General features: G+C 50.0%; 1 protein-coding gene across 1 annotated transcript in view; it reads left to right on the forward strand.

Moving 5' to 3' along the window:
- The first annotated feature begins 4,193 nt into the window (after positions 1-4,193).
- Plcg2 (phospholipase C gamma 2) overlaps positions 4,194-13,225 on the forward strand; it is a 128,824-nt gene continuing 119,792 nt past the window's right edge. The window contains exons 1-2 of the mRNA XM_046435278.2: positions 4,194-4,327; positions 8,701-8,939. Coding sequence (XP_046291234.1) covers positions 8,744-8,939 — 196 coding nt within the window. The 5' untranslated portion in view covers positions 4,194-4,327; positions 8,701-8,743. The remainder of the gene's footprint in view (positions 4,328-8,700; positions 8,940-13,225) is intronic.

Here is a 13,225-nt window from a genome sequence, read left to right on the forward strand (position 1 = left end):
ACTGTCGTCCTTCCTGAAGGCCACGTGAGTAGAATCAGGCTCTCCCCAGCCTCTTGCTGCTGGGTCTTCCCTTAGCATCACGCTGCGAGCTCCTCGAGCTGTGCTGGTCGTGACTTTCCCGGCCGAGGGCTGCGTCTTTGGTGCGTGTTTGTTTATCCACTCAGGAGCCGGCAGACGTGGGAATCTCCGCTCTTCAGTGATATGAATGAAGCTACTGTAAACATTACCGTCGGATTTCGCATGGACACGTTTCCATTTCCCTTGGGTCAACACAGGTGAGATGGCTGGGGCCTGTGGGAAGTGTGTGTCTAACTTTTTAAGAAACTGCCCTCTGTTTCCCCACGAGGCCGCCCCCGCTCACATCCCCAGCTGCTTGGCATCCCACCTGCACTGGGCACGGTCAGCGGTCATGTTGGCCCTTTCAGTGGGTGTGGAGTCAGCTGCTTCCCACTGGCCTCTTCCACCAGTCTGTGGCCTCCTGACAGAATGCATCTTTGTTATCCCCAGACCCTAGAGGAGCGACAGACTTGTAGTAGGTGCTCAGTAAATGCTGTGGACTGACGGAACCAATCTATTGAATGAGTGATCAAGTGAAATGGTAGTTAAGGGGAGTTTGTCTCTGATGCCATGGCTGGGGGCCTTTGATGACAGCTGTTACATCCTCCGGAGCCCAGCAGTGCCCGGCTCCTCACAGGCGTTCAGCAAGTGTTTGTTGACTGAGTGAACTGACTTTGTCCCATTATCCCACACGTGGAACACCTATAAAAACTAGTATATAATTATATACTAATAACATAATTATATTTAACATAGTATTAATCACTATGATATATAAGCTCTAGATTATGATTCCCAATCCATTTTAATGCACCTTTTAATGCAACATTTTTTGTTGAAATATTTGCAGAATTGGAAACTTGGGACCGAATGGGTTAAAGGGCCCAGCAGGACCCCAGGCTTAAGAAGCTCCGTGGAAGACCCAGAGGCTCTTCCACGCAGGCAGGCCTGGGCTCCAGCAGCCAAGGGGGCTGTTCTGATGCGCAGGCTGGAGGCAGGCCCAGCGTGACCCTACTGAGGTCTGCTGGGTTCTGGGTGGTGCTTCCTCTCACAGACCTGCCAGCCGGCTGCTGGGACTCGCCTTGTCCCCAGGGGAGGGGCACACGTCTCTGAACAATGCCGGGAAAGGAAACCAGGCTCAGGGGCTCTTGGGGGTTTCTGAGGCCAAAGGGGTAAGGTTGGTGAGGTTCCCTGGGCCGGGATGGTGACCTCAGCCTGGCCACTGCCTTCCGTGGTGGAGACTGGAGTCCAGGATGGGAAGATTCCCCAGTAAAATAATGACCATGACAACCAGCCGCTGTTGCTCATTGTCACCCTCACTCTGGGTCATTCATTATTTTCAAGTCTTTAACTTATAAGGGAAGGGTTTGAAAGACTTTATTGAGATAGTTCACAGCTGGGCGTGGTGCTGCACACCTAGCATCCCAGTGACTTGGGAGGCTGAGGCTGGAGGATCACAAGTTTGAGGTCAGCCTCAGCAACTTAGTGAGGCTCTAAGAAACTTAGTGAGAATGTGTCTCAAAAATTAAAAAGGGCCGGGGATGTGTCTCAGTGGTAAAGCGACCCTGGGTTTAGGCCCCAATCCCCTCACTCTCATTAAGATAGTATAATTCACATACCACACAGTTAACCCATTCCAGTGTACATTCCAATGGCTTTCGTTTAACCATCACTGTGGTCAATTCTAGAACATTTTCACTACGCCAAAGAGAGATCCTGTACACCTTCTCCATCACCCCTCAATACCCTCCATACCCACCTACTCCTTGGCAACCGCTAATCTATTTTATGTCTCTATAGATTTGCTAATTCTGCATATTCCAAAGGTAGGTGTTATGGTGGGGAAATTGGGAGTTTCAGAGAGTGTCACTGAGCAGGGAGCAGGTCAAAGTCACACAGCTAAGGAAGAGGCGGATCTGGGACTTGAGCTTAGATCCCCTGCAGAGTGCCCCCCATTATCCCTTGGAAAATAAAGAAGAAAAGAATTAAAAATATGGATTTTTTTCTTCTCGTAGCAATGATATTAAAAATAGCCAGCGCTGTTTGTGGTGGGCCTTTAACTCCATCATCTCACTCAATCCTTATGCTCACCCTTGGATGTGGGTTGTGGTGATACCTGTTTCTTTTTTTAAAAAATCTTTATTTATTTTTAGTCGTAGTTGAATACAATTTATTTATTTATTTGTTTTTATGTGGTGCTGCGGATGGAACCCAGGGCCTTGCCCATGGTAGGCGAGCGCTCTACCGCTGAGCCACAACCCCAGCCCCGTGATGCCCACTTCGAAGAGAAGAAATTGGAGCACAGAGAGGCTAATGGTCCAGTGTACCAGGGCCACCAGCAAACAGAAGAGGGAGGTGGGGGAAAGCATGTGTGTACCTGAGGGCAGGTGAGGGGTGCAGAATAAAAGGAGCCGAGTTAACGTGGATGAACGGGACTTTTCTCTCAGGTTATTTCCCCTGCCCTCCTCCTCCTCCTCCTCCTTTCTTTTTATAGGAAAAGGAAAAGAAAGTTCCCTCCACCCTTTGAGGTCACTTCCTGACCCATTCATTAACTTGTGGGGTGGTTCCAAACTCATGACTCCCTGCCCTAGCACCTCCTATTAATGCTGGGGCTGGGCAAAGGGTCAGGTGCCCGCGGGCTCTGGCACCAGACTCTAGTTCAAGTCCTGCCTCTACCACCCACTGACCTAACACCTGGGGCCCAGGACAGCTACCTGCATGCCTGAATGTGCAGAGTGCCCCCCTCCATTATCCCTTGGAAAATAAATATCATTTTATGTTTGAAACCTCCCAGAGCTGGGGCTGACCTTTCAATTATTTTTATTTTAAACAACCAAATGGAAGTTTGAGGAAGAGATGAGGAGCCCGGCACACTCCCATTCCTTGCTCTGCATTCCTTCAGTTGTTCACCTTGGTGTGGGTGGGGAGAGGGTCATTAAAAAGTGAGGCAAAGAAGAAAAGAATTAAAAATATGAAGAAAAAGGAAAAGCAAACTGGGGTTACCATACCCACCGCCTCATGCACCGTGGGCATCTGAAGTCCAGAAATTTTGCTGTAGGCTTCAGTCAGGACGAAAACTGCGGCATGTTTCATATGTTCTCTTCTTGCTTGGCTCCCAGTGAGGGGAGAAAATTCCAACTGAAATTAATTAGCCTCTTCCAGGTCAGTTCCTCATATACATAAGCAGGTTTGTATTAATGAGTTACACAGGTGTGACTTAGCTAATACTTTATGCACATTGCAAAATATGAGCCAAACCAGAAGTGCTGTTTATAGGATTGATTGAAATAAAGAAGTTCAAATTCCAATAAAAAACAAGGGGCGAATTTCAGTCAGATTTGGCCATGATTCCTGGGGAACTGGCTCCATGGTCTCAAGTGGTTGATATCTAGAAAGCAGTAGACCTGTGGGAACTAACCCTGGTTCTCGCCCCAGTCACAAGGTAAGCCAAGGGTCCCCGGAGCAGCACAAATCCAGTGACTTCCGATACAGCATTTACAATGAGAGGACAGTCGTGGATTCAGAGATGCTGTGACCCAAGCAACTTAGAAGTGCAATTGGAGTGCCCTGGCAGCTCTGAAGGTGACTTAAAGCCACCCAGAGGATACTTCCATCAAATGTGCGTAGGAAGGGTTTGAAATGGAAAAAAGCAAGTTTTTTCCTGAAGAATATTTACATTCTCATTGGGCAAATGGGGCATCAATTATATCTGGTGTTCTTTGTTCCTTACAACACATCTTTGGTACTGGCACTACTTTGATCACGTTTTGCAGAAAGGGAAACTGAAGCTGCGGTACTTAAGTGACCGCCTTAGGGTAGTAACAGGTGCTCCGACTCCAGCGCAGCCTCTGGAAGGGCGATTAGGAGAGTTCACCAAGTGCGTGCCACACGTGCAGCAGGAGCCCTATAAGTGCTACATTGGTGGGGAATTCTCTCTCCACCTGGCCAAGTGACAGGGGCAGACAGGTAGCCTCCTCGCTGCCTCAGTTTCTCCCTCTGCGGGCCCAGGTGGGCTCCAGGCAGGGGCGCTGCGCTGGGGCGCTCGGGGAGGCGGGCGGGTCTGGGCCCGCCTCGGACCGGGGCGGCGAGGGGGACGGCCCCGCGGAGTCACGTGGCGCGGGCCGCAGCCGAAGCAGAAGTGGGAGCGCGGCGGCGGCGGCGGGGTGCGCTGCAGGGAGTGCCAGATCCGCGGCGGACGGCTCGCGGGACCCCGGAGTCCCGGAGCCCCGACCCGCGGCGAGCGGGCGGCTGCGCCCCGGCGGCCGGCCAGGTGAGCGCCCGGCAGGGCGGGAGCGCACGCGGGACACCCGGGACCTGCGCCTGGAGACCTGCGTCCCGGGGGCACCCGCGCACGGTGGGCAGCGTCTCGTGGGGACCTGGCCCAAGCGCCGGCGGCATGGGCAGGGGTGGGGCGCGCCGACGGGGCTCCCGGCCAGCAGTGCCCGGGGCCGGGGTGGTGACGGCGTGGGTCCGGCCCAGCCGCCAGCCACTTCCTCACCCCGGCCGGCGCCACCTCGCGGGTCGGTGCCGGGCAGCCCCGGTTTGAATGAGAGTCGGGGCCACGCGGCCCGGTCCCTGGATAGAGGGTCTCGCCAGCGCCGACGTTCGGGGTTCCTGCAGCCGAGGGGTCCTGCGCGGGTGGCGCGGTCCCTCCTGATCGCCTCTGCCGAGCTCGCTGACCCTGGGGACCGCACTTCCCGTATTACACAGGTGGTGGGGCGCGGGAGCGACTCCGCGGAAGGCGTAGCCCGTCCCCAGAGACGCTCGGAGTTTCCAGGGAATTCGGGAGTCCCTCCCGCGCCCCACGATCGTGCGCAGGAGCCTGTGTGCGCGCCTGTGCGATTCACGTTTGGGAACCCCAGAGAGGTCACTGCCCTCGTAGCGGAAGAATTCGAGGGTGGGATGGGTCCCTTTTGCACAAGGCCTTTGGTGCCCGGACTCCGTCGGAGGCGGGGCCCAGTCCTTTTGGCACCTCGTTTTGAATTTAGTGAGAGGCTGGTGGGGCGAGGGAGTGACACGGCAAAAGGGAAACAGGTGGCCTCCTCAGTCAGAACTTAATTTGAATTTCACTTCCATCTGTGTGACCTGGGGTACCTTGAAGAGCCCTCTGAGTCTTGGTTTCTCCCCTAAATACTGCAGGTCTCCAAGCCCGCTTCTCAGGGCTGGGTTGAGAACTGGAGCCCATTCCATGGGAAGGGTACTCTGGCAGTTTCCACCCCTGGCCAAAGGCCTTTGCATAGGTGCGGACCATCGTCCTTATTGTTAGACCTGCAGGGAGGCTTTACAGAATTGGATGTTCACGTTGGCCCCAAGTAGTGGTCCTGATTGCTAACTGGTGTGGGCCAGGGCTTCGCATTACCAGCCTCACTGATGCTTAAATTGCCTAATGCTGGTGCTGCCTCCCCAACCAGGCCAGGTGCAGCAGGCGGAGGAGGAGCTAAAGCAGGGTCCCCATGAATAGCCCCTCTGCACCCTCTTGGTGGAGTCAGTGGAAAACTACTGGTGAGAAAATTTTTGGAAACATTTCTTAGCTTAGAAAATGGTTAAAAACTCAAAAAAAGAAAAGGGTATCCTTATGTCACCACTTTAATGAACATAAAATGGAGTCATCCCTTCTCCTAGCCTCCACTGGTGACCCCTTTCTTGGGTTTGTAAACAGACAGCTTTTAAGGAAATGTAATTTAAGTCAGGGGCTCGCAACTTGCCTGTCCAGTAGTTCATGAATCTTTCCACATCAAATTGCTTATAGATCTCCCTCCTTCTTTCAGTGGCTCCCCAATTCTTTTGTGTGCATCTTCCATTCAGAGATCCCTCTCCCCACCCCGTGATGAGCAGTGGAATTGTTTACTGTTTTTTTTTCTTTTTCTACTACAAATAACCCTTCGGTGAACTTCCCCGTGTCTCTTTTTGCACACGTGTTCTTGCTGGATCAGAGAATATGCATGTTTCATATTTTAAAAGATTCTCACAGGTTGCCCTTAAAAAAAAAAAGAAAAAGTTGAACCAAGGTCCGCTTGGGCTGTGGCGGCCCACACACTCAGTTCCTTCTATGAAAATCTCCGATGCAGCAGTGGCTGGGGCCTGTAGGAGGGAGGGCAGGCACTGCTCAGGCTTCCGCTGGGCCAGATTTTAACAGAAATTGTTTCATGAAATCCTGTACTGCCCCAAATATGTGAAGGGCTTTGAAGAGAAGAAAGCTTCTGTTTCTTGGGCTGGGGTTCTTGTGTATCAAGTTCACTTTAAAGCAAAGGACATGAAATGTAAAATTGACAAGACCTCTCATTATATCTCAGCCATGTTTGTATTTACACTGTAAATCATATCGCACAGTTCCCCTTCGAGGGTGAGAAACAAAACAACAGCAACAAATAAAAGGATTTCCAGGCTATTTCATTTTTTAAAATAAAAAAGCAGAAACAAAATGGAGATTGCCTGGTGACTTGTGCTCCTCCTTGGGGTCAGGGCCTTGGAGATCTTGCCCTAGGTGCTAAAGCATGGAACTCTGGAAGCCCGAGCTGAGAACCGGCTGGTTTTGGTGGTTGACTCTAAAGATCTTTGGCTGAAAGGCTCTGTTGGCAACATCAAAGAGTTGGTGCTGATGGCTGAGCTGATCCACGGGCTTCAGAGTGAGGAGTAACTGGATTCTGGGGAAGGTTAAGTCCAAGTCTCTCCCAGGGTCAGAGTTGGAAAGACCCAAGTTGCCCTGGCCACTTAGCAGTGGGGAGCTCGGGAGCCGTGTGGCCTTGGACAAGTCCCTTAACCTCTGTTGAAAGGGGTAGGGGCTGCCAGTTTAGTTAATATCTGGCCGGATTCTGCCATGGGACTCTGAGGTTTAGAAGGCAGGTGCTGAAGAATGAGGGGCGTGGCACTCAGACTGGGTTCCCGGTCTTGCACCGCCCCTGGTCTGTGACCTTGAGCAAGTGATTTCCTCTCAGGACTTTCATTTTCCCCTCAGGCATTTCTCATTGAGACAGCTGAGATGGACAGGTGTGGCACCTGGGGAGGGCCGGTCACGGGTGCTTCCCAAGGGTGAGCTGGGCATGGGGCACCCCGCTCATTCCTTTTCCTGGCTGATGAGCAGGAGGTAACTTCGGGCTCCCTGAGGAGATGCATTTGAGTGCTCTGCAGAGTTCTTGGCGTCCCTCCTGGGCCCGCCCCAGTCTTTGCTTAGTTGGTTCTTCTGGTTGAAATCTCATTCCCTCCTGGCTCATCTTTTTTTAAAGATGGGATCCAGAGCTCCCCCAGAAGGTTTCTCTGAGCCTTCTAAGCTCCTAACCCCACCCCAGACCAACGTGGGGATCTTCTCCCTGCCCTGTGGCCCATGTGTGTCTCTGTGGCTGCACTTGGCTCTGCCTTAAGGTTGTCAGGTGCTCACCTGGCAGAGAGCAGGTGCAATTAGTGAGTTTATGCAATGCTAGCACACCCCGAAGGTGGCTCTGGTTAGGGCATGCAGTGGAAGGAGGAAGGGGCAAAGGGCAAGGCCTAGCCTCTCCCCATTTCCCCTCATTTGCATCCTGTTGGCATGGAGTTGGACGTTTGGTTAATGTATGCACCAACGGGCTGATTAATGTTAACTGAGACCCTGCTACGTGCCGCCAGTGGCGCACACACTCTAGCATCTCTACCAGCTGCTCCTTGAGGGCAGTTTGCCCCAGGTTACAAGCGAGGGGCCACAGATTTTGAGCAATTTAACTGGAGGCTGAGAAGTTTGGAAGGCCATACCGCCTGGTGGACCTCTGCTGCTCACTTCCTGGTCTCTGGGCTGGGAAAGTTCTCTCTATTGCTACTTTGTAACCTTGGAGGTTACAGAGTAACAACAACTCTGGGATTTGGAGAAAAGGGAGGAGATAAGGACACACAGAACAATTGATGGTAATAGTCATATTGGCTAAATCTAAGGAGAGTCATTGTTTTAAGGGCCTGAGACATAGCATCTTGTTTAATCCTTATAAAAGATAGATAATGTTAGATGTTTTTTTTTTTTTTTTTTTAAACAGGAGTGAGAATGAGGTCCAGGGGGTTTAGGAGACTTCTTGTAGTGGCAGCCAGCTAGCAAGGTGGGCCCTGGTGGTCCAGCTCCCCTCACTCTTAGATGCCACCTCAGGGGACAGTCACTGTGCCTTTGGACATTTGGGGCAGGTTAGTGGGGGAGGTGCAGAGTGAGGGCTCAGGGAACTACTGCAGGATTTGAGCAGAGGAGTGTCATGATTTGATTCATGTTCTAAATGATCCTTCTGACCACTGGACTGGTGACCACAGGGGGCCAGGGCAGAGGCAGGCAGACCAGGGATGGTTAGAAATTCCCTAGCAGGATAGAAAAGGCCGGTGGGGTGGGTGCAGTCTTGGCTGCTTTGGCTAGTCAAATAATTCTACAGGGAGAGAAGGGGTCACCACCACCATGCTGGGGTGATTTGGTTATTCAAAGCCCGCTTGACAGTTGGGTCATTGAGATTGGGGGCTCCTCCCATACCTGACTTCATTTAAACCTCTGTGGCCTGCCTAGACTCTTTGAGTGGCCAGAGACTCTCCATCTCCAGAACCTTTTCTTAAAGTGCATCCCGATAGGCCTGACTTCCATGACCTGTTACCTAAGCAACCCCTCAGTTATTAAAAGCGACTCACCCCTTTATTCTGCTCTTCCAGCCTCCTATTTCTCCTGCCTTCTCCCACCTCCCCGGAGGGACCAATGATGCCCACCATGGTCAACGTGGACGCTCTTCCAGAATACGAGAAGAGTCAGATCAAGAGAGCCCTGGAGCTGGGGACAGTGATGACCGTGTTCAGCTTCCGCAAGTCCACTCCTGAGCGGAGGACAGTGCAGGTGATCATGGAGACGCGGCAGGTGGCCTGGAGCAAGACTGCCGACAAAATCGAGGGCTTCTGTGAGTACCAGCTGGGGAGGCTGAATGTTGGTTTCGCATCTTTGATGTAAGCGAGGGCTGGGGGTCAGAGGTAGAGCTCCTGCCTAGCACAGGGGAGGGTCTGGGTTCCATTCCCAGCACCCTTGGAACAAAACACACGGACCCCAGTGTTGCCACTTGTCAGGGGTCTTGGGGAGTGGGGGGAGGTCTAGAGCAGGTGGGGCAGCGAGCCAGGAAAGTCCTGGGAAGTCCCAGAGGCCCAGCTGCCTACTTGGAAATGACATTCGGCCAGTGTTGGGGATGGCAGCTGTCGGGGCTGGTGGAGCCCAGCTTGCTGAGACTCCCAGCTGGGGGCTGATGCCTGCTGGGCTTTGCTGCAGCCCAGGCCTTTGCTTCTGTGTCCAGGGGCTGAGAGCATGTCATTGAACCCTCTGTCACTTTCCAATAACCTTCTGGTCCTGGTGGAGGTCCCTGTCCTTTCCCAGCCCTGGTAGATTGGGCCATTGGCTCAGTTTCTGAAGTTTCTAAGACTGTTTCTAACAAATAAGAGTAAGGGCACTTCAACCATTTGCAGTTGCAGAATATTGCTTTAATTTTTATTTTTATTAACTGCTTTTTAATTGAAGAGTTAAGCTGTACTCTTGGGAGTTGGGAGTCAACTTATAAATGTCTTTTCCCCTGCTACCTCCCCCAGGCCCCAGAGGCAAGCTCATTACCAGTTTCTTTTGTCTTCCAGAAATATCCTGTGCTTTTGTAATGGGAGATTTTTTAAAAATAATTAATTTATTTTAATTAAGTATATGTGGCAGCAGAATGCATTTTGATTCATTGTATACAATTGCAGCATACCTTTTTCTCTGGTTGTACATGATGCAGCTCACACCCTATGTGCAGTCATACAGGTATCTAGGGTAATAATGTCCATCTCATTCCACCATTTTTCCTGCCCCCATGCACCCTCCCACCCCCCCTCCCCTTTGCCCAGTCAGAGTTCCTTCATTTTTCCCAAGCCTCCCCGATCCCTGTTATGGATCAGCATCCACTTATCAGAGGAAACATTTGGCTTTTGTCTTTTGGGGATTGGCTTACTTCGCTTAGCATGATATTCTCCAACTCCATCCATTTACCTGCAAATGCCATAATTTTATTCTCTTTTAATGCTGGGTAATATTCCATTGTGCATATATACCACAGTTTCTTTATCCATTTATCTATTGAAGGGCATCTAGGACCCCAACTTCCTTAATAAGACTCCTAAAGCGCAAGAAATAAAATCAAGGGTTAATAAATGGGATGGACTCAAACTAAAAAGCTTCTTCTCAGCAAAAGCAACAATCAGTGAGGTGAAGAGAGAGCCTACATTTTGGGAGCAAATTTTTGCCACACGCATGTCAGATAGAGCAATAATCTCCAGGATATATAAAGAACTCAAAAAACTTAACACCCCAAAAACAAACAACTCAATCAATAAATGGGTGAAGGAGCTGAACAGACACTTCTCAGAAGATATACATACATTCAATCCACAAATATATGAAAAAATGTTCATCTCTAGTATTTAGAGAAATGGAAATCAAAACTATTCTAAAATTTCATCTCATGCCAGTCAGAATGGCAGTTATCAAGAATACAGGAAAAAAAAAAAAGAATACGACAACAATAAATGTTGGTGAGGATGTGGGGGGAAAGGCACACTCATGCATTGCTGGTGGGACTGTAAATTGGTCCAATCGATTGGAAAGCAGTATGGAGATTCCTTAGAAAACTTGAAATGGAACCATCATTTGACCCAGCTATCCCATTCCTTGATCTATACCCAAAGGACTTTAAAATCAGCATACTACAGTAATGCAGCCACATCAATGTTCTTAGCAGCTCAATTCACAAGAGATTAAAAAAAAAAAAAAAAAACAACTCCACAAATGAGAACTACTAGGTAACATTTCTGTACCTTCATTTCTTTTTTCACTTGGGAGTGGTTCCTTATCAGGGTTGCCTCATTCTTTCCCAGCCTCATAGCATTCCAGAGCATGGTCACAGTGTACAGCTCAGCCCACAGATGGGCATTTTGTGCTGTTTCTAGGCATTTATTACTAGCTGCAGTAGCTACCCCTGCGTTCTTCAAAGAAAGGAAAAGCATTTTTATTGAGATAATTGCCATATCTTACATACAATTCACCCATTTAAAATGAACAGTGCAGAACTCTTAGAATATTCACAAATATATTCAGTAACCACAACAGTCAGCTTTAGTACATTTCGTCTCCCCAAGAAGAGATCCCTTGTCCAAATCGTCATAGTGCACGCACATACAAATACGCAATAATAAATCCCATCGTTATGTGTAATGATAATGCACCAATAAAAAATAGATTAAGAAAAGAGACCCCATGCCTGTTAACCATCCCACTAACCTCAGCCCTAACTTACTGTTTAAATTTCCCTGTCCTAGATGTTTCCACACAAATGGGATTCTATCATGATCTTTTGTGACAGGCTTAGTACAATGTTTTCAAGATTTATCCTCTTTGTGGTATGGGCCAATCATTCCTTTTTACAGCTAAATAATATTCTATCATAGAGATATTCTACACTTGGTCTCTCCATTCATCTGTTGATGGACATTTGGGTTATTTCCACCTTTTGGCTAATGTGAATAATGCCGCTATGGATATTTGTGTAAGAGTTTTTTTTTTTTTTTTGATACTGAGGATTGAACTCGGGGGTACTCCACCACTGAGCCCTACCTCCCAGCCCTATTTTGTGTCTCTGAGTTGCTTAGGGCCTTGCTAAGTTGCTGAGGCTGATTTGAATTTTGCCATCTTCCTGCCTCAGCTTCCTGAGCCACTGGCATTATAGGCATGGGCCACTTCGCCTGGCTGTGTACGAGTTTTTGTGTAGATGTATGTTTTCTTTCTTTGGGTATTTACCTAGGAGTGAAGATGCTGGGCCACATACTAACTAGTTTAGTCATTTTAGGAACTGCAAGATTCCAAAGTGACTGTACATTTATGTTGCCACCCGCGGTGTGGTGTCCTTGCATTATTATGTGCACATATGACCATCGGTGGGGCCGGCTTTCTGGGAGACTTATGAGAGTTCGAGGGTACAGTGTATTTCAACCTTAAAGGGCGGCCTGGCAACACCTCACAAGAGATTGCTGCATGTTCCACTTCAGCCACGAGTTCCGCGAGAGCCCACACCCTCCCCCACATGCCACCGGCTTCTGCACTTGGCCATGCACAGGTGGATTCTGACAGCTTGGCGTGGTTCTGAATTTGATTTCTTGTCACCAGTGAGGCTGACGAGCTTTCTGAAAGGTTCCTCTGGCGTCAGAGACTGCAGGTCTCAGGTGACATCTGGAAGCCCTGCTTTGAAAGGGCCCTATGTTTAGGCAGTGAGTTCCCACCGGCCTTCCCCACCTCCCAGGCAGCCAAGACTTGCAGCTGTGGCGGGGTCCTGCGGGATGGGAGGGAGACGCTGAGGTGGATGCGGTGTGCCACATGGAGAGTGGGCCGTGGGCTCCTTCTCTTGAAGACCTGCAGGCTCCAAGCCTGGCTGGCCCGCAGAAACACCAGCTAGGGTATTAAAGTTCCTGTCGCTGGAACCTTCTCCAGAAGCTTATTCTAATGCACACGAGGTGGGATTTTGCTTGGAATGCCCACCCTGCCTTTTAGACGGTCATCAGAACCCCAGTGTAGGTCTGGGTGACACCTACACCTGACCAATGCACCTGGGTGACATCTAAGGAAGTGAATGGTTCACAGCCGTGGTGATTTTACCTCCCCCCTGCCCAACAGGACATTCGGCAGAGTCTGGTGGTGTTTGGTGGTCACAGCTGGGGACACAGTGCTACAGCATCTGTAGTACAGAGGCCAGGGATGCTGTCTGGGGATGCTCAAGACAGGCCCCAGGACAAAAAATTACCTGGGACAAAGTACTGGTGGTTCTGAGGCGAGAAACTGCTCAAAGTCCTGTGCTTGCCTCGCTTAGAGCTTTGGAGTGTCACCGGGTGAAATGGGTTTTCTTTTTTTTTTTTTTTTTTTTAAAGGCTTACTTATTTTTATTGAAAAACAATTGTACTGGAAAACCTTGGGAATAAAAGTTGCCGCTTATTCTGTTACTAATAAAACCACACACAAACTCCACACCTGCATTCCACCACGCCAGCTCCAAGGTGGCAGTCCACCTTTCTCACCCACTTCGAGAGGGAGCTGAAGCACAGAGCCAAGGTCACACCACGGGCAATGGCAGAGCTGGGAGAAATGGGTTTTCTTTAGACTCTGCAGAGGAGGGAGGATGGAGTT

The sequence above is a fragment of the Marmota monax genome, unplaced genomic scaffold, assembly GCF_021218885.2.
Source record: "Marmota monax isolate L192 unplaced genomic scaffold, Marmota_monax_Labrador192_F-V1.1 WCK01_AAM20220418_F8-fsc00024, whole genome shotgun sequence".
NCBI classification, from domain to species: Eukaryota; Metazoa; Chordata; class Mammalia; order Rodentia; family Sciuridae; genus Marmota; species Marmota monax.